Source organism: Diceros bicornis, chromosome 14 (assembly GCF_020826845.1).
Source record: "Diceros bicornis minor isolate mBicDic1 chromosome 14, mDicBic1.mat.cur, whole genome shotgun sequence".
Taxonomy (NCBI): Eukaryota; Metazoa; Chordata; class Mammalia; order Perissodactyla; family Rhinocerotidae; genus Diceros; species Diceros bicornis.
Window position 1 is genome coordinate 1,966,713 of NC_080753.1, and position 24,872 is coordinate 1,991,584.

The window sequence follows — 24,872 nt, forward strand, 5'->3', positions numbered from 1 at the left end:
CTGTCCCTCAGGCTGACAAACACCAGGCTCTTTGCTTTAGAGGCTCAGTTTTCATCTTACAGATGAGAAAATTGAAGCACAGAGGTTATATGATTCGTCTACTGGGTAATACAATAAATCAGTTACAGAGCTGAGGCTAGGATCAAGTTCCCTCTCTCCAATCCTTACCACCATGTATCCACTAGTCAAAAAAAGTATCCAAAAACCACAAAATAGAATACTCTAAGTGTTGCCTCCATTATTAATACATGATTTCTGTTACTAAAACATTATTCTTTTTCTTTTAGGTGATCTTATCCAAAATGCTTTAAAAAAATGCACTACTAGGGGAATTTTAGTTGCTTATTCTTTAGCAATTTATGATTCAGTTTTCCAGAGCTGAGATGAGCAAACTGGTTGCAAAGAAAAAAAAAAAGCATTGACAAAGGGCATACACTTCTTTTAAAAGAAAACGTAAGATTTATATTTTTAATTATTTTTAACTACAATAAAACTTAAGTTATGGGTTATGAACTAGCTACCTTAACTTCTACCATCTAGTTCCGGGGAATCAAGCCAGACCCTAAGGACTACACATCATTCTGAAAAACTTAAATTTTCCACAACCTATTTTCACTTCTCCAACAGAAGGGATACTGGTAAGGCTATCAAATAGACTATTAAAAATTCAAAGATCTTACCAATTTTGAAAATTCTTTAGCTCTACAGAAGTCATGTCATTCTTTGTCAATATTTTTTTTCTCTTTTCTCTCACACTTCAAGTATGAAAAGGGGAGGAAGAGGACTCAACTACTTAAGTCAAAGTTTCTATTAAGTTTGTTTTTAAAATATTTTTAAATAAATATTTATTTACTTGATAAACTATAATTGATCTCAAAATTAGATTTTTTAAAAAAGTCAAGCATACAACCTCCCAAAATTGAACCAAGAAGAAATGGAGAATCTGAATAGACCAATCACAAGTAAAGAGATTGAAATAGTAATCAAAAACCTCCCAAAAAATAAAAGTCCAGGACCAGATGGCTTCTCCAGTGAATTTTACCAAACATTCAAAGAAGATTTAATACCCATCCTCCTCAAACTATTCCAAAAAATAGAGGAAGATGGAACACTTCCTGAATCATTCTATGAGGCCAACATCACCCTGATACCAAAACCAGACAAAGAAAATACAAAGAAAGAAAATTACAGGCCAATATCGCTGATGAACATTGATGCAAAAATCCTCAAATATTGGCAAACCGAATACAACAATATATTAAAAAGATCATACACCATGATCAAGTGGGATTTATACCAGAGACGCAGGGATGGTTCAACATCCGCAAATCAATCAACGTGATACATCACATCAACAAAACAAAGAATAAAAACCACATGATCGTCTCAATAGACACAGAGAAGGCATTTGACAAGATACAACATCCATTTATGATAAAAACTCTCAATAAAATGGGAATAGAAGGAAAGTACCTCAACATAATAAAGGCCATATATGACAAACCCACAGCTAACATCATACTCAACGGGGAAAGACTGAAAGCCATTCCCCTGAGAACAGGAAGGAGGCAGGGCTGCCCACTCTCACCACTCCTGTTCAACATAGTACTGGAGGTTTTGGCCAGAGCAATTAGGCAAGAAAAAGGAATAAAAGGAATCCAAATAGGTAACGAAGTGAAACTCTCACTATTTGCAGATGACATGATTGTATATATAGAAAACCCTAAAGAATCTGTTGGAAAACTGTTAGAAACAATCAACAACTACAGCAAAGTTGCAGGGTACAAAATCAATCTACAAAAATCAGTTGCATTTCTATATGCTAATAATGAACTAACAGAAAGAGAGCTCAAAAAGATAATACCATTTACAATTGCATCAAAAAGAATAAAATACCTAGGAATAAATCTTACCAAGGAGGTGAAGGACCTATACAATGAGAACTACAAGACATTATTGAGGGAAATCCACGATGACATAAAGAAATGGAAAGATATCCCATGCACGTGGATTGGAAGAATAAACATAGTTAAAATGTCTATATTACCTAAAGCAATCTACAGATTCAATGCAATCCCAATCAGAATCCCAATGACATTCTTCACAGAAATAGAAAAAAGAATACTAAAATTTATATGGGGCAACAAAAGACCCCGACTAGCTAAAGAAATCCTAAAGAAAAAGAACAAAGCAGGAGGCATCACAATTCCTGACTTCAAAACATACTACAAAGCAATAGTAATCAAAACAGCATGGTACTGGTACAAAAACAGACACACAGATCAATGGAACAGAATTGAAAGCCCAGAAATAAAACCACACATATACGGACAGCTAATTTTCGACAAAGGTGCTAAGGACATGCAATGGAGAAAGGAAAGTCTCTTCAATAAATGGTGTTGGGAAAACTGGACAGCCACATGCAAAAGAATGAAAGTGGACCATGTGCTATCGCCATTCACAAAAATTAACTCAAAATGGATCAAAGACCTGAAGGTGAGACCTGAAACTATAAAACTCATAGAAGAAAATATAGGCAACACACTATTTGACATTGGTTTTAAAGGAATCTTTTCGGATGACATGCCTACCCAGACTAGGGAAACTAAAGAAAAAATAAACAAATGGGACTTTATCAGATTAAAGAGCTTTTATAAGACAAATGAAACCAGAATCAAGATGAACAACCAACCAACCAGCTGGGAGAGAATATTTGCAAAACATACATCTGACAAGGGGTTGATCTCCATAATATATAAAGAACTCACACAATTGAACAACAAAAAAACAAACAACCCCATCAAAAAATGGGCAGAGGAAATGAACAGACACTTCTCCAAGGAAGATATACAGATGGCCAATAGGCACATGAAAAGATGCTCAACATCACTAATCATCAGGGAAATGCAAATCAAAACAACACTAAGATACCACCTCACGCCCGTTAGAATGGCTATAATCACCAAGACAAAAAACAACAAATGTTGGAGAGGATGTGGAGAAACAGGAACCCTCATACACAGCTGGTGGGAATGCAAATTGGTGCAGCCTCTATGGAAAACGGTATGGAGATTCCTCAAAGAATTAAAAATAGAGATGCCCTATGATCCAGCCATCCCACTACTGGGAATCTATCCAACGCACCTGAAATCAACAATCCAAAGAGGCTTATGCACCCCTATGTTCATTGCAGCATTATTCACCATAGCCAAGAAGTGGAAGCAACCTAAGTGTCCCTCGACTGACGACTGGATTAAGAAAATGTGGTATATATATACAATGGAATACTACTCAGCCATAAAAAAAGACAAAATCGTCCCATTTGCAACAACATGGATGGGCCTGGAGCGTATTATGTTAAGTGAAATAAGCCAGAAAGAGAAAGACAAACACTGTATGATCTCACTCATATGTGGAATATAAACCAACACATGGACAGAGAAAACTGGACTGTGGTTACCAGGGCAGTGGGGGTGGGGGGTGGGCACAAGGGTTGAAGGGAGTCATATATGTGGTGATGGACAAACAAAAATGTACAACCCAAAATTTCACAATGTTAGAAACCATTAAAACATCAATTAAAAAAAAAAAAAAAAAAAGTCAAGCATCCAGTGAGTAGAAAATGTATTGATATTCCTGACAAAGAAATGAATGTTGGAACATATTAAATACAAAGTCAAGATTCATTTTTACTTTAAAAAATATATACTAAAATAATGAGAAATAAGTGAAATGTGTACTTTATAGTTAATAATAAATGCCATTTAGGTAAAACATATTTTAAAATTAATGTTATTTACTGTTCTTATTAAATCAATCTGTCCTCATTTTATACATTTTATGTTCCTAGAAAGATGAATTTTATACTGCACTTTTTGACTGAACCATCTTCATCCAAAATCACCACCATTATAATGGCAAAGGAAGGCTTCAGATGGAAATAGTATAATAAATCACACTTAAGAATCCCAAAACCTCTACTAAGAGAGTACTTTGTCCTCGTCAATCTGCAATCTACGTGTTTTTGGTTTCTCCACATAATCCAGTACATAGAACAGCACCTTCCCAAAGCCTCACACACCACTTGAGATTCAATTTCAAAAAATACTATTTGACCTGATACACTGAAAAGCATCCACGGGCTAACATACTGTCATCACAATCTAACACAGCAAAGCATTTCTATTTCTGAAACTTTCTAAGTAGAAAACATTTCACCCAATCCTAACTAAAACCAATAAAACCTATTCTAAAAGAGTTCTAAGTTTTTAATGTTTTACAGAGATTGAAGAGAATTGGGATTGTCAATTTAAAGTTTAACTGGCATTTATTTATTGGATTTGTGGAATTTAATTAAGTAAAACATACAAAAAATAAATGAAAAATAACAAAAAGTGGGAATAGATAAAAAGAAAATAGGCAGAATCGATAAGTATGCAAAGAAATGTAATAGGAAATTTTATTTTTATGTAACAATACGGTATATGTTCAAAAAAAATCAGTTTTATGTCAACAAGGCATCTCCAGTGAAAAAATGGTAATTAAGAGCACACAAAAAGTTTTACTGAAAAAAGAGCTTTGAAATAAATGTGAAGATAAGAGGTAACAGGAACAGATAGAAACAAAATGTGTCCAAGTTTAAGTCATTGTCACTATCAGGAAATAATAAAAGGCAAGATAAATGACAGGCCACCTGAAATTCCAAGTTAATGATTCACTCTCCTGAGACTAAAACTTGTCAAATTTGTTCTTTTCTTTAATCTTCCAAAATCTTGGAAAGCAGAGCTCTTTGTAGAATCCAACTAAGTGATACAGGTACGTCAGGGTATGGCTTCTCTTTGTCCTAGCCCAACTGAAGCCAAAGCTGGTCCAGGCGGGTTCAGTGGTACGTTTAAGAGCTAAGGCTCCTTGGACCCCCGCTCTCCTTCACCTTCGCACAGGCTCCCCCTCTTCTTCTCAGCACCTGCCTCCTATCTGTCCCCATAACGCTTCCTGCACATTCTCCCTCGGACACTAAGAAGCACCTGGTCAACAGCCATTCACAGTTAAACTAAAATTCACATCCACGTACTATTTCAGGAAGCTACCTGCATAGTTTTCACAAATTATGTGTGTACTGACTACTGACTTGCCCTTTGGGGTTGACTGGCTGTTTTTAAAAATGGAATAAGTGGAAAAAATAATAGAATAGCAACTATAAAATAAAGGACTGAGATTACTAATTGCTTTGCAGTAAATGATCAGGTTACAATGTGGCAACTAGATCTTCTAGATTCCCAATGGCAAAAATGCAAAACATTAAAATAATCAACAGAATATCACACAATTGTGAATAACGGAACGGTGCTACATATCTGTGTTAAATCTGGAGGAAGAAAGGTAAAACTGTAAATTAAAAACTGTTCTGGGGGGCCGGCCCCGTGTCTTAGCGGTTAAGTGCGCACGCTCCGCTACTGGCGGCCCGGGTTCGCATCCCGGGCGCGCACCGATGCACCGCTTCTCCGGCCATGATGAGGCCGCGTCCCACATACAGCAACTAGAAGGATGTGGAGCTATGACATACAACTATCTACTGGGGCCTTGGCGGGAAAAAAAAAGGAGGAGGATTGGCAATAGATGTTAGCTCAGAGCCGGTCTTCCTCAGCAAAAGGAGGAGGATTAGCATGGATGTTAGCTCAGGGCTGATCTTCCTCACAAAAAAATAATTAAATAAAAAAATAAAATAAAATAAAATAGAAATTAAAAAAAAAAAACTTTTCTGGGGCCGGCCCCTCAGCATAGCGGTTAAGGGCACGCGCTCCACTGCTGGCGGCCCTGGTTCGGATCCCGGGCACGCACTGATGCACCGCTTGTCAGGCCATGCTGTGGCGGCATCCCATATAAAGTGGAGGAAGATGGGCACAGATGTTAGCCCAAGGCCAGTCTTCCTCAGCAAAAAGAGTAGGATTGGCATCGGATGTTAGCTCAGGATCTTTTGTGAGGATCTTCCTCACAAAAAAAAAAAAAAAAGAAAAATTCTTCTACCCAACTTTCTGAGGAATAGATGGGAGAAAAGAAGAATCTTACCTCCAGGTCAAAAGACTAGTGTGTAGTAAGAATATAAAAACAGCTAAAACTGTGTACCACCTATATGTCCATATATACGCATAAAATATTTCAGGAAGAATATATATGAAACTGATAAATATGGTTGCTCTGAGGAAACTGGATGACTGAGGGACAGAAATGGGAGGGAGACTATTCACTAGACACTTTTTGTATCCTTTGAAATTTGTACCATGTCCATATATTTCCCATTCCCCAAAACAATAAAATAATTAGAGGTGGGCTCTATTAATCCTGCATTGTTTCTAAATAAAATACTATCCAGAGGGAGCTTAGTTAGGGTACCCAAGCAGCACCGGAATCAGCAAGGAAAGTCCTCCTCACTGGTGTCCTCACTCCCACCAGAATAGTCTTCTGATGATCAAAGAGGTTATATATCAAATCAAATTAACACGTTTTAAAAAACCTCATCCAAGTAGATTTTACACTCAAAATACACTCAAAGTATAAATATGGCATTTATTTACCACGTCTTTTCCCGGTATCATCATCTTCATAAAGAAACAGTATTTCTGATGAAGATTACATCACTGAAATTTCAATGTATTTGTTTTTGCTTCTTAAAATATCAATGTATGTGTTTCTGTGTGGGATAGGGAGTACTATTTGCTCTACTATTTTCTACTCATTAACATTTTTAGAACACAAAGACTAAGATTTTCAAACCGCCTTAGCTGAATGTACTTTTTTTAAATCTCTTAATTAAAAAGAGAAAATGAATATGTGTAGTCCCTGGATAAATTCTTTTCATGTCAGTGACTCACCTCTACTACCACTTGAAATTTTCCAGAACAGTTCTCTATCTTCCTCTCAAAAGCCACCAGGATTTCTTGCATAGGAGCAAGCTTTTCAGGACTGGTTTCAAGATCTTTTGGATTCCAGCTGCTGGAAAAGAAGGGCCACCATTTTTGGTCTCAGGAACTCTTTGGAAATATTTAATACAGAGTCCATTTCTTCAGTTTTCATAAAATTGTGTTTTAGGGGAGTTGTTTTCTTTCTGTTTTAACTGTTTTTAAGAACAAAGTCAGTAAACCACACATTTAAAAATTAAAATTTTAAAATATTGATGTGGAATTAGAGGTACCAGTTTTCATATTTTTCACAGTTTCTAGATATTCTTAGATCTTGATTTATCTGTTGCAGCATTTGCCAGCTGCTACAAATTCAGAGAATACATTCTTTTTTATAAGCAATAATATTAAACATTGTTATTACAAAGTTGGAAAAGTTACACATCACACTCTTCTATGGTCATCTCTACTTACTATTAAATTCATACCATTTGAGTCTAGGAATAAACCACTACTTTCATCCTAGGTGCTTCAGGCCCAGCTCAGGAGTCTTCCTAGACTCTCCTCTTCAGTCAAAAGTCTTCATGACTCTAACTCTTTAATATTCCTTCTAGGTTTCCCCCGTTAACCAGCCCCACTGCCGCTACTTTAGTTCAAGTTCTACTCATCCACTGCCTAGGCCATTGCAGGAACAAGCCCATCATATTCACGTTCTTAAAAAGAACATAGCATTACATGTCACTCTTCAATGTTTAACACTTTATGAGGTCCCTGCTCTGTCCCTATCCCCAACCCCACCACCTTCACCTCCAATTGGTCACCTCACATGACCAATACTCTGGTCACAGAAAACTACCTTACTTCTCAAATACGACATGCTTTCTCCATCTTTCTGCCTAGAAGGCCCTCTGCATATCACAGGATGCTTTTAGAAATTCATAAACAAATAAAGGTCACTATAAAATAGTATGAGACATTTTAAGAATATGTTTAGAACTTATCATATCACTAGATACTGATAATATTTTTTTAAAAAAGGAGCCACTAGTAGGTAAATGACTTGCTGAAGATCATCCACCATGTGGTTAACAAAGCCAAAACCAGAACTCAGGTCTGCAGAGCACCAGGCCAGGGCTCTGACCTTGACTGCCACCCTCTATCATCATTCTACTCATTGGAGCAGGGAAGAGAAGTGACCACACCTCTAAAAGACTATGAGCAATGCAATTAATAATAATTGTTTCCAGATGGTCTACTCATACAGGCATTCATCCACTGCCACCTAACACTCTCCCACCAAATACAGCACTCTACACAGGGATATCAGCCCTTCCCATTAAACAGTTTATTACTCCTCTAGTTACACTCTCTCAGTTCTTCCTAAATTAGGCAGTATAGAATTAGCAGAGTTAAATTAATGAAAGACTTCCACTAAAGGAACATCTTACCATTTTGTTCACTGTTTTGACCCAAGAACTATAGCCAGTCACTAGGAATAGAGAATTCTAAAAACTATTACTGACTTTTTTAAAAGTTGAACCTTAAAAATAAACAAATCGAGACAAAAAGGAAAATACAGGGCACAATCTTGCACATTCAAATTCAAAATAAATGTGACTTTTCCCCAAATGGATTGCTTAAAAATGCAAACCTCTTATTAACAGACAGCACCACAATTCTTTCTGCACCTCACTCTGCACATCCAGGTAATGCGTAAACCCAACGCTGCAAGCTACCCCCTTGCTCTGCTCTTCTTTGAGGACACATTAAATGATCTTGGCAAGGAGTCAGCGTAAGACGAATCTCAATCAACTTAAAAAGTTAAATATGTACATAAGGCCATGATTTGAGAAAGTTCATCAGCTTGAAGGAATTATAAAGAGCACTCCTGCCACAAAATAAGAAAAAAGCTGTCTGACCTGGGTTTTTCTGGAACAAACGTAAACCAAGAATTGTGTGCTAAAAGCGTGCTATGAGCCTGGCTCCATAAGCACTACGGAAATCTGTGTAAGGGTCAAAACCTTGGGAGACTAAGCAACGTTCTAACACATAAATCACGGAGCTCTCCAAACCGGCTTCTTTAACTGGAATTTTATTCTGTTAAACATTGCTTGTCATGGGAATTCTGTAATAGCAGTGACAGCTTCTGAAGCTCCCAGAAGCTCTTCACAAAAAAAAAAAAAAGGCGAGAGAGAGAGAGTAACTAGATAGAAAGACCAAAAACCCATGGACAATATTTACAACAAACTTGGTGATCCAGTATCCCCACACAGCCCAAAACGCCATCAGGTAGGGACGAGGCACTAACGACCACTAGACCTACATGATGTCGGTAACTCGTGGGGTGTGGGGTGGATGCGAGAACAAAACACCAAAATAATGAGGAGATACAAACTGGAAACTACCAGTGAACCAATCTGAAGAAAGCACATGAAACTGAAAAGGATTTTTACCCAATCCATAGCAACTAAGTGCAAAGGGTCCACTATAAGCTCGGAATGGGGGGGAACATTCTAGGCCCTATGAACTCCCATAACATGACCACAAAATGTCCCTTCCAGGACAGGGCCCCACACACAGGAGAAACTCCAGGAAATGATTCAAAACTGAGCAGGACAGGAATAATGAGATAAGGGAAGAGAAGGTCCAGATAAAAGTGGGAGAAGGAAATAGAGCAAGAAGATCTCAAAAAACAAGTGGCCCTATTTTTAAACATTACATGAAAACAACTGAAGAGAGAGGTCTGTGAAGTTCGAAGCTATCTTTAACAGCAATTCCTTCTAACACTCATGTCACTTAGAAAAGATCAACAGGAAAGAATAAAGGTCAAATCTCATACAAAGTTACCAGAAGCAGCAGCAGCAGCAGAGTAACATCTCTGCAATGACACCACACTGGAACCAAACACCCAGAAAAAAAGACCAAAACTGTGACCCACTAATTCAGAACGAGCTAAAAGACACAAGATGTGAAAGAACATGCGAAAGGAGTTAAAAGACATGAAGTTATGAAAAAACAACTAAATCAGAAATTAGAAACATGCAGAATTAAAATGAAAACTTGGAAAAAAATGAGAAATAAAAGAACAAATATTTCAGAAATGAATACGAAATAAAATGGAACATGAGAACAAATAAACACAATAACAGCCTAAGAAAACTGGAGAGACAAAAGAAGAAAAAATCTTTAAATTAAAAAAAAAGAAGAAAGTAATGAAAAGGATCCAAGAGAAAGTGAGAAACACTGAAGTCAGGCAGCGAAGACCCATCACACAGGTCAGGGTCCCTGAAGAAGAAAACTCAAACAAGGAAACAGAATACTAAAAAACTAATTTAAAAAGGTCACTGAAAAAAAAAACATGAAATTACATATGGAGAGAGCATACAACATGCAGGCATTTCTCATCTAAAAGAAACCTCTTCATATTTAAAGGAGTACACAGGTTACAGATAAAAGCACAAAGAACACACACCGTGCAAACACGGAACAGAGGATGGAAGGCGGCTGCCGTGGCTCCAGGCCACCGCAGAACAACTCAAGACACCTACACCCTGCGGTGCTACAGGAGACCATCTGAGCCAGTTATATCTCTTTACATTTTCTAGTAGCCTCATTATAAAAAAGGAAAACGTGTAAAATTAATTTTAATAATATTTTATTTCATCATCTTTCTTCTCTGCAGAACTCCCATGGAAAACACAGTGATTTATCTCACCTTCATCTAAAGACTCAAGCATTGTGTCACAAAGCTATTTTTTGCAATGAACCGGTAATCTAATTACTCACCAATAGTTAAGACCAGGCTCAGGAAAAAGGATCAATGCAATACTTTCTTGAATCCTGTTCCAAGTAAAACAAACCTGCATAACTGCAGGATTCATGCAAAATTTAAGTTTCAACTGCCGTCAATATTCTAGGTTTTCTCTTGTTCCAGGTTTCTATTTTTTAAAGACAGCAGAGGTACCTCACCCGAATGCTGTGCCTCTACCAACTGCAAGACATTTTATCTCACAAAATTAATATGCTTTTAAAGAATAAAATTTATCATAACTTTATCTGAAATATACTACGTCAGAGAGTCAAAGAGGAGACGACTACTTTAATGTGTTTTCAGCCACTATTCATTCCCTACCTCTTACAATCCTTTACATCCCAATTTCACCATGGAAGATGGGCACAACATGACCACCAATATAACAAGTACCTGTAATTTTAGCTGCTTTTTAAGCCACAGAAAAGTATTTGAAGTATCTATCAATTCTCTTTTGCCCATTCTCCCTGTATTTGGCCTAAATGACTGGGAATTCAAGCTGAGGCCACGGAATATGGCAAAGCCTACTGCTAAAGATTAATGAAAATTCATGATTTTAGCTTCCTTAGGAAAATTTTTTTTCTAAGAAAGATTAAAGTTTAAATTAAGGGGCTGGCTTGGTGGGGTACTGGTTAAGTTCGTGTGCTCTGCTTAGGTGACCTGGGCGCGGACCTACTCACTGCTCAACAAGCCATGCTGTGGCGGCTTCCCACACACAAAATAGAGGAAGACAGGCACAGATGTTAGCTCAGGGCTAATCTTCCTCAAAAAAAAAAAAAGTTTAAATGAAGACAAGCAGGTCAATGCTATGACACATCTATTGCTAAATTAAACTAAAGTCTATGAAGTTACCTTACAGTGAGTTTTTGTAGGAGTAACAAGGTTCTAACAGAAATCTATATCCAGTTAGCTAGTGCTTTTATCCTGATGATAGAAAATATAAACAGCAAAAATGTTTGTTCAAAACATTTTTAGAACCTATCTTTCAGACTTAAGCCAAGACTCTTGTCACAGTCTTTTGAATTACCCAAGAGTGCAGAAAATTTTTATCCTGACATTAGAATTCGACTTTTGGAAAACACTGAATCACACTGCTAACTATGATACACCATGTGTATTCAAAGGCAAATAATGAAATGTTTTCTGAACTGCTGTGGTAACAGAGGACTGAGCACACAAAGAACCTCAAGAATGGAAGAGACTTCAGAGTCTTCAAACTAGTCCCCATCTGCCCGTTCAATGCCTAAATCCCAGCTACACATTTCCAAGCAGCTGTTCAGCCTCTGTGCAAACCATTCTGGTAATGAGAAACTCACTACTTTCCAAGGCAATTAATTTCAGTTTGGGATGGTTTGAAATATCGCAAAATACTGCCTTTTTAGTACCTGCGTATACTGGAAGTTGCACACGCTAGCTTAAGTTATACTCCCTTATGGCTCCCTATGGCTGCTTATTTTGGGAATTTTACAAATACATAGGAAACACGGGGAGAAAAGAGCAGAGATCAAGAAATGAAAAAGACGCTATATACAAAATACAGGATACATTGGGGGGGGAAGCTTGATTTTTTTCATTTTCTCTATTCTCCCTATTCATTGGCAAAGACAGCAAGCATTCTCTCACAGAATTATATCAAACCAAAGATTATTCTTGGCAGCCATTAAAAACATTAAGCACATTCTGTGTTCCTAGCACTGTGGTAGCCATCACAAGGACTACAGATACACATACGATAAAGTTTCTAACTACTAGAAGCTTACAATTAAGTTAACTCAACAGACATGCACAAAAGTCAATAACAATATGTGGTAATAGATAATTAAGTACTATAGTCAGAGAAGGTTTTATTAGAGGAGAGGTTTCAGCTGGGCTTTAAAGAATGGGAAGGATTTAGTTTGACAGTAAGAATATGCAAAAAACATTTCCAACAAGGGCAACAACAAAACCAAAACAAAAAGTCAACAAACAAGGACACACCATCAGATGGATTCACCAGGAAGAGCTGTCTCTATACAGCCAAAGCCATTTGTTGTAAAGCATCTGCAGTAAGGTCAAAGGCACAGGATGAAGCCAGATGGCAGAGGTACTGGGTTACCAATTTAAGGAAAATAAACGTTCATGATTCTCAGAGGAGAACCAATGCAAATCTCTTAGGAGAGAAGTAAAATGACCAAACCAATGTTCCAGGGAGATTATTCTGGACATGGGACGTAATGCAGAGGGAGAGAGGACGGTGAGAGGAAGATCAGGAACAAGCCGAAGCCCTGGACATGGTGGGAGAAAAGAGAACAGAAAGCAACAGCAGCGACGATGGAACAGAGAGGCACAAGAAAGAAAGAAGAAAGAACCCCAGAACACTACGAGTTTTTAAGGTTAACTAGATCAAGGACATTAACTAAGAAAGCAAGCCAGTCTGGACAACCAGATAAGTATTTAAATTTTAGATTTGTCAAGTTGCAAGTAAACAGATATCTACCAGTCTTAACATTTACAAATGCTATACATTAACAACTATGACTGCAGCCAAAATTTCCCAAATTGAAATAACTGAAACAACTTCATAAATCCTTTTTATCCTGTTTCCACATGGAACATATAGAGGTTTTCTTGATACTGTTGTAGAGTAATGGTTAATTCTGATATTCTATTCTTTATTCTACTCAAATGTACAATGTTATCTGAAAAAAAAAAAAAACTCATGCCTAGTCATAACTGTTCCTTTCTCTTAGCTTCTATCATTGCAGTAACAGCCAGCTTTTTTTGCTTCATTGCAAAGCATTTTTCATAAAGCAACAAGACTTTTAATTACTTCACAAGAATCACTCAATACACAAAGATGAGTAGAAAATGCAACGCCATGTTGACATTCCAGCATCATAGAATCAACCTAACTGGCTAACTCCAACCTCAGAGAATACACAACTGAAGCCAGGTACCTGAGGGTTACTGTAGATATTCAATAAGAACATGAATGCCTTTCAACCTTTTTTGTTTGTTTTCTGTTTTTTGTTCTTTCTGTTTTGTTTTTTTTTGTGAGGAAGATCAGCCCTGAGCTAACATCCGTGCTACTCCTCCTCTTTCTGCTGAGGAAGACCGGCTCTGAGCTAACATCTATTGCCAATCCTCCTCCTTTTTTCTTCCCCCCAAAGCCCCAGTAGATAGTTGTATGTCATAGTTGCACAGCCTTCTAGTTGCTGTATGTGGCACGCAGCCTCAGCATGGTCGGAGAAGTGGTGTGTCGGTGCGCGCCCGGGATCTGAACCCGGGCCGCCAGCAGCAGAGCGCGCGCACTTAACTGCTAAGTCACGGGGCTGGCCCGAATGCCTTTCAACCTCGTCCCCAACACAGACAAAGATGAATCTTGTCAATCTGCTGTTTTCTTGTTTAACTTAAGGGGTGGGTGACTCAGGGGTCGAGAGGATTTGTGAGCTTGTTTTGCAGAAGAAAGAGAACTCCTTTGGGGAGGCTGTGATCAGTAGATGGCGGGCCCGCAGCAGCCCTTGATGCCCAGAAGTCAGATTGCCCAGGGGCTTATTGGGAGTGACCCCTTTGTTTTCCAGAAGCTCCTCCTGCCAGGCCCCTTAGCTCTATAAAACCCCCTGCTCTCTGCCCTTGTTAAGCAGATTTGAGAGAACTTATGCTCCCACCTTCTCGTTTTGGCCAATTCAAATGAACCTTTCTCCATCTCCAAGCACCGATGTCTCAGTGTTTGGCTTACTGTGCATCGGGCACAGAAACTTGAGATTAAGAGGTTTGGAATCACAAAAAAAATGGATGCTTAGGAAAATTACCAATTACTTCATGCCAAGGATTTCCAAGGTTTCTTACCAGTTACTTCATGCCAAGCATATCCAAGCTTTCTTAAGAATGACAAATCCATGAACACCAAAGGTCTCTAACAGACAATCTAAAAAAAGAACTGAAACTCATTGTAGAAGTCACTACTGGAAACAGAGAGGAGAACCACCTGCGCAGAAATATAACAGCTGAATCCACAAGAGTAAATGAGTTTTCCTATAGAGAAAGACAAAAGAACAAAAAGGTCTAAAGACAAAACTGTAAAAATCTCCAGCAAGAGGGAAAAGCAGGAAAAGAAATAGTAAAAAAATATAGACTAAATAAACAAAGTAAAAGATGTCGGATAGTAACTTTAGCTTTCGTTACAAAGAAAAAGCTTCAAGAAGGCAGTGGTTAGTGTCAGGTGAAGCAGGAAGATCAAGGAGGAGATGGATGGAGAGTTGGATTTAGTCATCAGGAGTAACTAGTGCTCTTTGTGAGTGCAAACTTCGCAGAATGATGGGAACAAAAATGAGTTAGCAGAGGCAAAAGTAAGGTAAAGAAATGAAAAAGTAAGTGAAGACCTTGCTCAAGAAATTCAACTGCTAAAGGAAGATAATAGCTAGTCCCTAGAAGATAGTGGCTGGCACACTGTGAGTACTTAATAAATGCTTACTGACTGAACAAGCAAACAAATGAATAAGTAAGTATAGCAGTGTCAAGAGCTGTATGTTGAGGGAAAGAGGGTCTTGAGAGAGACTTTTTTACAAAGGCTGGGGCGGGGGGGGCCGGTAAGGCAACAAGTTTCAAAGAAGAAGAAAGTTTAAACAGGCCTCCAAGTGAATATAATTTTTTTAATTGGATGGGAAAGCAGGAAGGAAGATTGAGAATAAAAATAAAGGCAGAGAAACTAGCAACCACCACCGTCTTCCACTCTGGCCCTAAAACAAGAACAAAAAAGCTGGAAATCAAAGCAGAAACATTCAGAGGTTGGATGAACAGAAAATGGGAGGGAAGAAAGCTTCTATTCTCTTATTATAATAGTAAACACGACGTGAAAAGAGCTGGGTTTAAAGATCTTTCCTTCTAGTCCAAATATAGTCAAAGCTAAAGTAAAAACGGTAAAGATAGAAACTGAGGGAGTGGAAACGCCTAGAAAATGCTGAAGGCAAGTTCACTAAGGACAGATCATATCCCTATGGAGACTGGGCAATTTCAAAGGTAAAGTTCTCAAGATATATTTTTACAAAAGAATAAATTTAAATTGTGTGGGCTTCGCATTACCAGGAAAACACTAAGTACATAACAACAAATGACATGAGTAGGGGGTAAACAAAGAGCCTGTAAGAAAAGATACTGAAAGATTTATAGAAACACAACGTAACAAAAGGGCTCCAAAAGCTATCAAGATAAATACCAATACATGGAGTATATTCTGTAATATGGACAAGGTCTCATTGAGATGTTTTATTAAGCAACACAATTTACAAGGCTCTCTGCAAGTGAGCTAAAAAACTTGAGAGCACAAGTAACATTCCTCTGTAATAAAAACAAAGTACTCCTCATTTTTACTCCTTCAATACATGCACTGAAAAAAGAGTAATTAAGATTTTAAAATAATGGGGAAAAATGGTAATCAAGACTTAGGGTTAATGAATCAATACAAAATAAAAAAGAAACGCTAAAGTATTTGTAAAAGTAAAAAAAAGGTGGCCTTTTCCAAAAATTTGAGAATTACCTGACAATAAACCCAAGATCAAAGACATTTAATCTGACCATGAACCACATTATAAAAAAGAATTTTGATTCAAATTTAAGGTGAATAACTCTATTTCTATGCTAACAAAAAATCAAAATAAGTTTTGGCAGATACATTATTTTCTTTTAAAAATAAGCATACAGCAATTCTAACAGTTATAATATGGTAGATGCCTACAAATTGACTCACACACATACAACATATATATATAAATAACCGATATAAATACAGAATATATAGTATCAGTTGATAAGTAACCTTGAGGCAAAACTTAATAAGTAGTTACACATTGGGCCGGCCCCGTGGCTCGGCGGTTAAGTGCGTGCGCTCCGCTGCTGGCAGCCCGGGTTCGGATCCCGGGTGCACACCGACGCACCGCTTCTCCGGCCATGCTGAGGCCGCGTCCCACGTACAGCAACTAGAAGGATGTGCAGCTACGACATACAACTATCTACTGGGGCTTTGGGGGAAAAAATAAATGAAATAAAATTAAAAAATAAATAAATAAATAAGTAGTTACACTTTACAGAGTCACAAAAAAAGGGAACAATTTTATTTAATTACTTGACTGGGCTCAAAGATTAAATCATGGTTCCACATTTACTAATAAAAGATTAAAAAAAAAATAGAACTAACCAAAACTAAGTATAGTCTTTGAAAATCAGAAACGTGATTTTCATGAAATGTTGGCAGTGGTGGTAGGGAAAACAGAGAGTAGAACTATATATGCAGTGAAAGTACTTCTCTTACTTCTATAAATAAATACTTCCAATCATTTTTTATATCAAAGAAATTCTCATAAAATATCATATGAATAAGGAACACAGACAAAATACTATAAAATATTCATATGAATAAGGAATAAATCACATTGTGATCTTCACTTTCCCTAATCTGAATTAAGAGTCAGAGTTAATAAGAACGAACTTCAAAGTTTTATTTATTTATTTATTTATTTTTTGTGAGGAAGATCGGCCCTGAGCTAACATCTGCCAATCCTCCTCTTTTTGCTGAGGAAGACTGGCCCTGAGCTAACATCCATGCCCATCTTCCTCCACTTTATATGGGACGCCGCCACAGCATGGCTTGCCAGGCAGTGCGTCGGTGCGCGCCCGGGATCCAAACCAGCGAACCCTGAGCCTCCGCAGCAAAACGCGCACACTTAACCGCTTGCACCACAGGGCCGGCCCCAAACAAACTTCAAAAACTAAAAATTCCAGGGGCGCCGGCCCAGTGGCGTAGTGGTTAAGTTCACGCATCCCGCTCCAGCGGCCTGGGGTTCGCAGGTTCAAATTCCAGGCACAGACCGACACACCACTCATCAAGCCATGTTGTGGTGGCGTCCCATATACAAAACAGAAGAAGATGGGCACAGATGTTATTAGCTCAGGGCTAATCTTCCTCAGCAAAAAGAGGCCGATTGACAACAGATGTTAGCTCATGGCCAAGCTTCCTCACAAAAGAAAAAAAAAATCCAAAGTATAGCTAAACTAACATAAGGGGATAGAAGTCAGTTTAGTGGTTGCCTGTGGGAGGCCTGGCTGGAAACTGGCACAATGAAACTTCCTAGGATGACAGAAATGCTCTGTATATCTTCAACAGGGTGTTGGTGTCACAGTACAGACATTCACCAAGACCCACAAAACTCATATCTGTAAATTATTCTCTGTAATTAGATCTCATTTTTTTTTAAAAAAGTAAAAAAATCATAATGCCAAGGTATAAACAAGAGTTGAATTATATGGAACATAGCTACAACCACAGGAAACAGGATATGCTTAAATCCGAAGAAAAAGCAACCTCAATACACAACTGATGTGATTACTTAACTATTCATCTCAAAATGCCTTAGCATCCAATACTGCTCAAAATGAATTAATTATTTTTGGCAAATATTCTCAAAAAGTAATTCATTTATACTCAATAATACTGCACAATGGATCAATTTTGTGTATTTTGTATTTACTCAGTAGTATATGTAGCAACCAACACACTACAACTACAACAGGAAGCTAAATTCCTTAAGATCAGAAAGATACTCAAGGCAGGGCTGCTGAGGGTCTTACACAATGAACAAATGGACTAACACTACTACTAACTGACGAGCTAACATTACTGAGAGTTTAAGATGGGCCAGGGACTGTGCACTCACTGGATGCTCACAGCAACCCACAGAAGCAGGCGCTGCTCCTTCCCACTTCACCAAGGAAGAGGCGAAGGTGCCTGAGGGTAAGGATCCTGTCAAGACCACCAAGGTCTACCTCTGGGTCCTGAATGTGTTGTACCTCCATAACCCATTACAAACACCAATTTACCTTTTCAAATGACATGTCACATTTTCTTAAAGACAACTTAAGAAACAACATCATGAAATCTATTACCACAGTGACTACAGAGACGTCATTAAGAACACTGCCTTATATGAAGCATTCAAAAAGCTCTGCTTCCTTGATGTCACAAGCAAATTTTCTCCTCACGAATCTTGAAAATACATAAAATATCATACTTCCTTTTATGCCCTAGCCAGCAAAAAACTCAAAAACTAATTTGACTGAACTAAATAAATCATGCTTGACTTTATAGCCTGAAGATCTCTATTTTTTTCCTTTGAATGTTTTTAATCTTTAATTTTTAAAAACATTTAAATCTCTGCTCCATTTAGAATTTACTTTGGCACAAATATGTCTTCAGTATAGAAGCTTTACTTTCTTTAACCAAATCTACGTATCTTTTTTTTTAAAAACCAACTCCCCCCACCATTCTATTCTATTCTTTCTACTCTTACCTCACCCCAGCCACGCCAATTTTTGTGTTCTTTTTGTTTGTGTCTGATTCTGAGGTATGTATACATATCACTGAGGTTCAACTACACATATCTGTGTATTTAGCCTTCATATTAACTAAAAGTCATTTCAAAGGACATAAGAAAAAGTAGTATAATTCCAATGTAAATGATAAAGCCAGGAGAAATAATCATTTTTACATTAGCAGTCAACTTTAAGGGTTAGAAAGTATGCTTTTGAGAATTTAAGATGGTCATACTGGAAAAATGGCAAAACCTTAAAATTATAAATTTGTCTCTAACAAAGCTAACCCACTTGAAACAAATCCAAATCAGTCATTAGAACATTTGCTAACTATGCTGTCTTCTAACTATTAGGCCCTGTCTGAAAATCAAGAATATCTCTGCAGAGAAGGGAAATCCTGCAAGTCCGTTCCCAGGCTGGCAGGGGTTTATCCTTTACCTCTACCCAGGCTCCCTCTGCTGACAGGAAAACAAAACAGACTACGGAATTATACTGGCAAATTTCATCAACACAAGGGAAAGGAATTCATTTTTTAAATACTGCAAAATCAATATTTTAGATAAAAGTAGATTAAAAACTGACTTTAATATAGACCCAAGAAGAAATAAACATCCGTGAACTGACAATTCAAATAACACTCAAATTTTATACGTGGCACATGCCATTTCAACATACTACTTTTAAATGTTAATTCTCGGACGCAAGAAGCATTAAAGATTTTAAATTCACTTTAAATATTTTTAATAATTTCTCGGTAAGGAAATGTTTACCTGTATCTGTTCCGGTGTCCATTGGTCTAGGTTGACTGACTTGACCCTGGATATATGAACTCCAAGATTTCTATGGATTCCAGCACATCTGATGCAAATAAACACACCAATATTCCAGGAAGCCCATCGGGGACCTAATTAAGAAGACGAAACAAAGAAAACTAAATATTAAAAACCAAAATAAACATCATGACAGAATAGTATAAAGCATTCTGGTTTTTTATACAATTATAATGGAGGCTTACAGAATTTATGTGCTCAAATTTTCAAACGGTACCAACAGCGGCTTGCTAAGAAGACACGTGGGTTGGCTGTGCTGAAAGGTTATAAATCAACCTTCAGCAACCTTAATAATAGTTTACAAATTTTGCTTTCCTAGAAACCTTCCCCCAAATCTAAGAATTTAGAAGTAATTTATATGTGAACAGTTTTTTCACGCAGCATACTTGAACCAGGAGTAGCAATATCCTGCAAAGTAAGCTCTTTATTAAATGTGTAAGATAGTGCTCAAAAAATCACCAACAAATAAAAGTCAAACAAAGAGATTTTAAAAAATGAAACGCAGAAATTAGTAAGAAAAAGACAACCAACCTAACAGAAAATTGGGCAAAAAGACATGAATGGGTAATTCACAGAAGAAATGCACAGCCAATAAACATATGAAAACAGGCACAACCTCAAGGTAATCAGGGAAAATGCCCTGTAAAATCAATGACCCCATTTTGCACTCAATACAAAACTTGAAAAGTTGGAAACTTTTTTTAAATCGATTAATACTAAGTGTTGGCAAAATTTAGTAACAAGGAAACAACAAGGACTGCCTCAAGAAGCCTTATATCAACATGGATAAATCTCAAATCTAACCCGGAGACTAAGAAAGGTTACAGATGAACTGAGTCCTGCTATAAAATGTTAGGTTCTTGGGGTCATGACCAAAAAATTCTGAGAAACACTGTAGAGAAACTCATACAAGCATACAAGAATACAAGCCTTAGCCTTACTATTCTTCATACCTCTGAATGTATTCTTTCATGCTAATTTAAAATGTTCTTATGATTATTTTCACATATTGCTTGTATAATGAAAAAATAAAAGTAGTATCCAGAAATTATGTCACATATTCAGAAGCTTGTACCTCACAGATTCCTATAAATCACTTGATTATGAAAAAAAATATACACAGTAAGAGATATCAAGAAAACCAAGCTTTTTTTAAAAATTTAGGCTTCTGTTTCAAGTACATACTTTTTATCTAAAGGTGAAAGTTAATCTACAAAATAACACTGAAGCAAGTAATTACAATGCAGTAAATAAAACTAAATACATCCCCCCCCAAATTCCTTAATTACACAGGAGGTAGACTATGCATATACAATTTATGCCAAAATCCTGCTTTTAAATTTGAGGAATGACAACTGTAAACTGACAAACATCTGGGACATACGTGCCCTGTTTAAATATCTGTTTGACTGCTAATGGTGTCAAAATGAATTAGAGGCCAAAGACCTGGACTGTCAACCCCTCTGCCACCTTTCAGCTGCATAAATCGCCCTCGACTAACAACAAATGGAGCAACGAGGTTCTCACCTGTCAAAGGAGTGAGGACTGGCTGCCCTCAGCACCTAGGTGAGACCTGTAAGAAAAATATTTTGAAAGTTTTAAAGCACTACTTAAGTGCAAGTAATCCTCATATGAAGAAATTTTGCAACACTTCTCTAGAGAAGTTTCTGCATTGGCCTGCAAAACAACTGTATCTTATCTTTCCTCAAGAACAACTCCCAAAAGGGCAGGGAGTTCAGAGCATGATGGGAAAACAAGATTTTCAATGCACTCTATGTGTGGTTTCATTTTTGCTCTTAAAATAGAATGACTCCCCTCAGAATATCTGCTAGACCCACAGCCAAATACAAATGCAGACTTTTCTCCATAGCACAGTTTTCCTGAAGCAGCAAATGCAGTGACTGAATGGATTAATTAGGAAGCATCACTTGCACAACGTGACAGTGATTGCCCCTGCAGGTAAAAAGCTGCAGCATCCAAGACAGTGGTGCACTTTTACAATACCCACAGATGATAAAGGGAGTAAAATGTACAAAAGCATCACACAATAATAATGCTGCAGTAATAGGAAAAAATGGCTACATTACTATAAAGCAAAGCTAGATGTAATTAAATGTTAGGTGATGCCCAGGTTTTACACAATTTAAGGCTATAAAAACCATTTTATGATTCCTGCAACAACAACAACAAAAACTGTGCATTCCTTACGAGAAACTTTAACCCAATGACTTTTCACACATTGAAACAATAATGTAATTCTGTCAATGCATTTTTCTTTGGAAAATAACTATCATATCTTAACAATACAGTTGGGAACCCCCAAAAATAGACTTTTAAAAGCCTAACTGAAACTACAAATGGACTGATTATCTGCTCTATAAAATCAGCCTTGCAAATTTACCTAAAATTGCCTTGATAAAACAGTAGCTGTTCAACATAACTGTCCTTCAATTATTGGTAGGAAATCCTCATTTTTATTTGCCCAACTATTCAGTGAATACTTACCAACTCTGTGCCAAGTAAATGCTGTTAAAAGACCACAGACACAAAGGCAGAAAGCCAAGTTCCCAGATGCAGGAGGCCAAGCCAGGTGTAAACAAGTATAACCACGTAAAACCAATCTGTGAAATCCAGTCAAGTTCTAGATGAATAAACCCTTATACCAGGCAATCTATTCACATTCCCTGTCTCACACACACACATGCTTACACACACATACATATGTTTGTAAGTCTATATGTTATATGACATATCTTTATACACATACACACTCACATAAGACACCCTACAGATATATTTTAAACGATAGATCACAGTTCATTAATTTAAACTCAACAAGCATTTATTTTTAGAAGAGAATGAAAAAATAAGATACAGGTGTATCACATGAAGGAAAAATATAATTTTGCTAAATTTTTTTTAAAAAAATCAGTAACATATGTATATATGTGTATAGACACACATACACACACAAACTGAGTCATTGTAAAATGTTGTTTCTCTGGGTCATGGTGGAAAAAGGCTGAAAAACACTACAAAGAAACTCATACACGCCTTCAAGAAGCCATACACCAAAATATTTATAGCAGTGTGGTTCCTAAAACAATTGGAAATAACTTCAATGTTCACCAGTATGTTTATCTCACCATACAACGGAATACTACACGACCATGAAAATGAATAAACTGCACATATCAACGTGGATAAATCTGAACTATAACAGAGAGTAATCAATTTTAGCATAATGTGATATATACATAAAGGGCAATGGGGACCCCAACTAAGGAGACACAGTCAGCTGGAAGGCACGCGGGTCTCACAGAGGAGGCAAAGCCTAAGTAAAACCTAGAGGCTGACTACTAAGCAGTAGGCACAGATTATGCCAAGACACATTCTTGGCAAAGGCTAAAAAAGGTGCGGTATGGTAGAGGACCTTGGTACAGGTGAAGGGTAGAGTATGAGAGTATTTCGGGAAACTTTCAGGAGATGATGGGAGGAGGCCACACAACAAAAGGCCTTATATGGCAGGCTCACTAGTTTACCCTGGCCCCCACAGAGAAGGCCCCTAACACCTCTTCCAAGCCCACTACGGTACTCCCACTCACTACTATGATTACCCATGTCCTCTCATGCCTTCGTCTGCTGCTTCCTCTGCCCTGAATGTTTTTCATCAGCTCTTTACATGCCTGGCTCACTTTGTCCTGTGGGCCTCAGTTCACAGGAGGACTTCCTGCCTGCTCACAGAGGACTTCCATGAGGACTCTACTAGAGGTGCATCTCCCAGGTTACTTCCATCATTTATAACACTCATAACAATCTATTTTGAAGTTGACACAAAAACCTAAGGTAACCAAATAGATGAAGACAAACAGATTAATAGCTGAAGGATTTAATGATTTTAGCAGCTAAGTCTTAAAACTAAGAAAGGTTAAAGAAATGTACAGTCACTTCTAGAGGAGTGTCTCTCAAACTCTAATGTGCATGCACACCCCTAGGGATATAATGAAAATGCAGATGCTATTTCTGCAGCCCTGGAGTGGAATCTGAGATTCTGCATTCCTAACAAGGACCAGTGATGTCCATGCTGCCATCCACAAACCACATTTTGAATAGCAAGATTCTAGATTATTCTTGACATGGTCTTTAACTCCAGCATTCAGCTTACTTCCTGATCTGCTTTCACTATTCTTATTGAGTATGCAACTTAAACTGTGCAAATTTATTTTAACAAACTAGGAAGTAAATCTGTTGAGAAAAAAATTCAAAGCTTATTTTGAATTCAAATGTCAGGTTATCTTGAGTTATCCACATCACTATCTCACTAAAAACAACACGAATAAGCTAGCATCAACTAAACTAATATGAGTCATTTCATCATCACAATCACACTAAAGCAAGGCTCTAGTAACAGGAGAGACGCTGACATTTGGCCTCGCTAATGTTAGCACCCTGACCGTACCCATCATCAGTGAATACCTAGGGAACACTGATAATCCAACACACCATATTAGAGGACTGATAAATGTAGCAGCAATAAGAACAGAAATGAACAAACGTGAGAATCACCAAGAAGAACCGACAGGACTCAGTGATTAGGAAACACAGGGAAAAGGGAGAGATAAGATGTCTGAACTTCTGCTTTCTATGTGGGATTTAAAGCATAAAGGTACTTGCAGAGTCAGAAAACTGTGGAGATCTGCTGTATGCTTTAAATGATAGCGACACATCAAGATAAAAATGTCCAGTAAGCACTTAGAAATATGGAACTAAAGTTCAACCTGGAATATATATATGAGCATCTTCTTCAAGACAACAGCTACAGCCCCAAAAACAAAAAAGAGCCAAAAAAGCAGAGTACGAAGTCTTAGGGAGAAAATGAAAGGCAGTGCAAAATCAGAGAAGGCTAAAGTTTTAAAGAAAAGATGGTCAACAATGTCAAAAATCTGACAGAAGTCAAGAAGAATGGGGCTAGAAAAGAACAAATGGATGTGT

General features: G+C 37.5%; 1 protein-coding gene across 2 annotated transcripts in view; it reads right to left on the bottom strand.

Annotated features, from left to right (window-relative positions):
* Nucleotides 1-24,872, bottom strand: part of SMAP1 (small ArfGAP 1) — a 155,690-nt gene that overhangs the window by 92,049 nt on the left and 38,769 nt on the right. For both annotated transcript variants that reach the window (XM_058554058.1, XM_058554059.1), the window contains exon 2: nt 19,821-19,954. In XM_058554058.1, the coding sequence (XP_058410041.1) occupies nt 19,821-19,954 (134 nt within the window). The remainder of the gene's footprint in view (nt 1-19,820; nt 19,955-24,872) is intronic.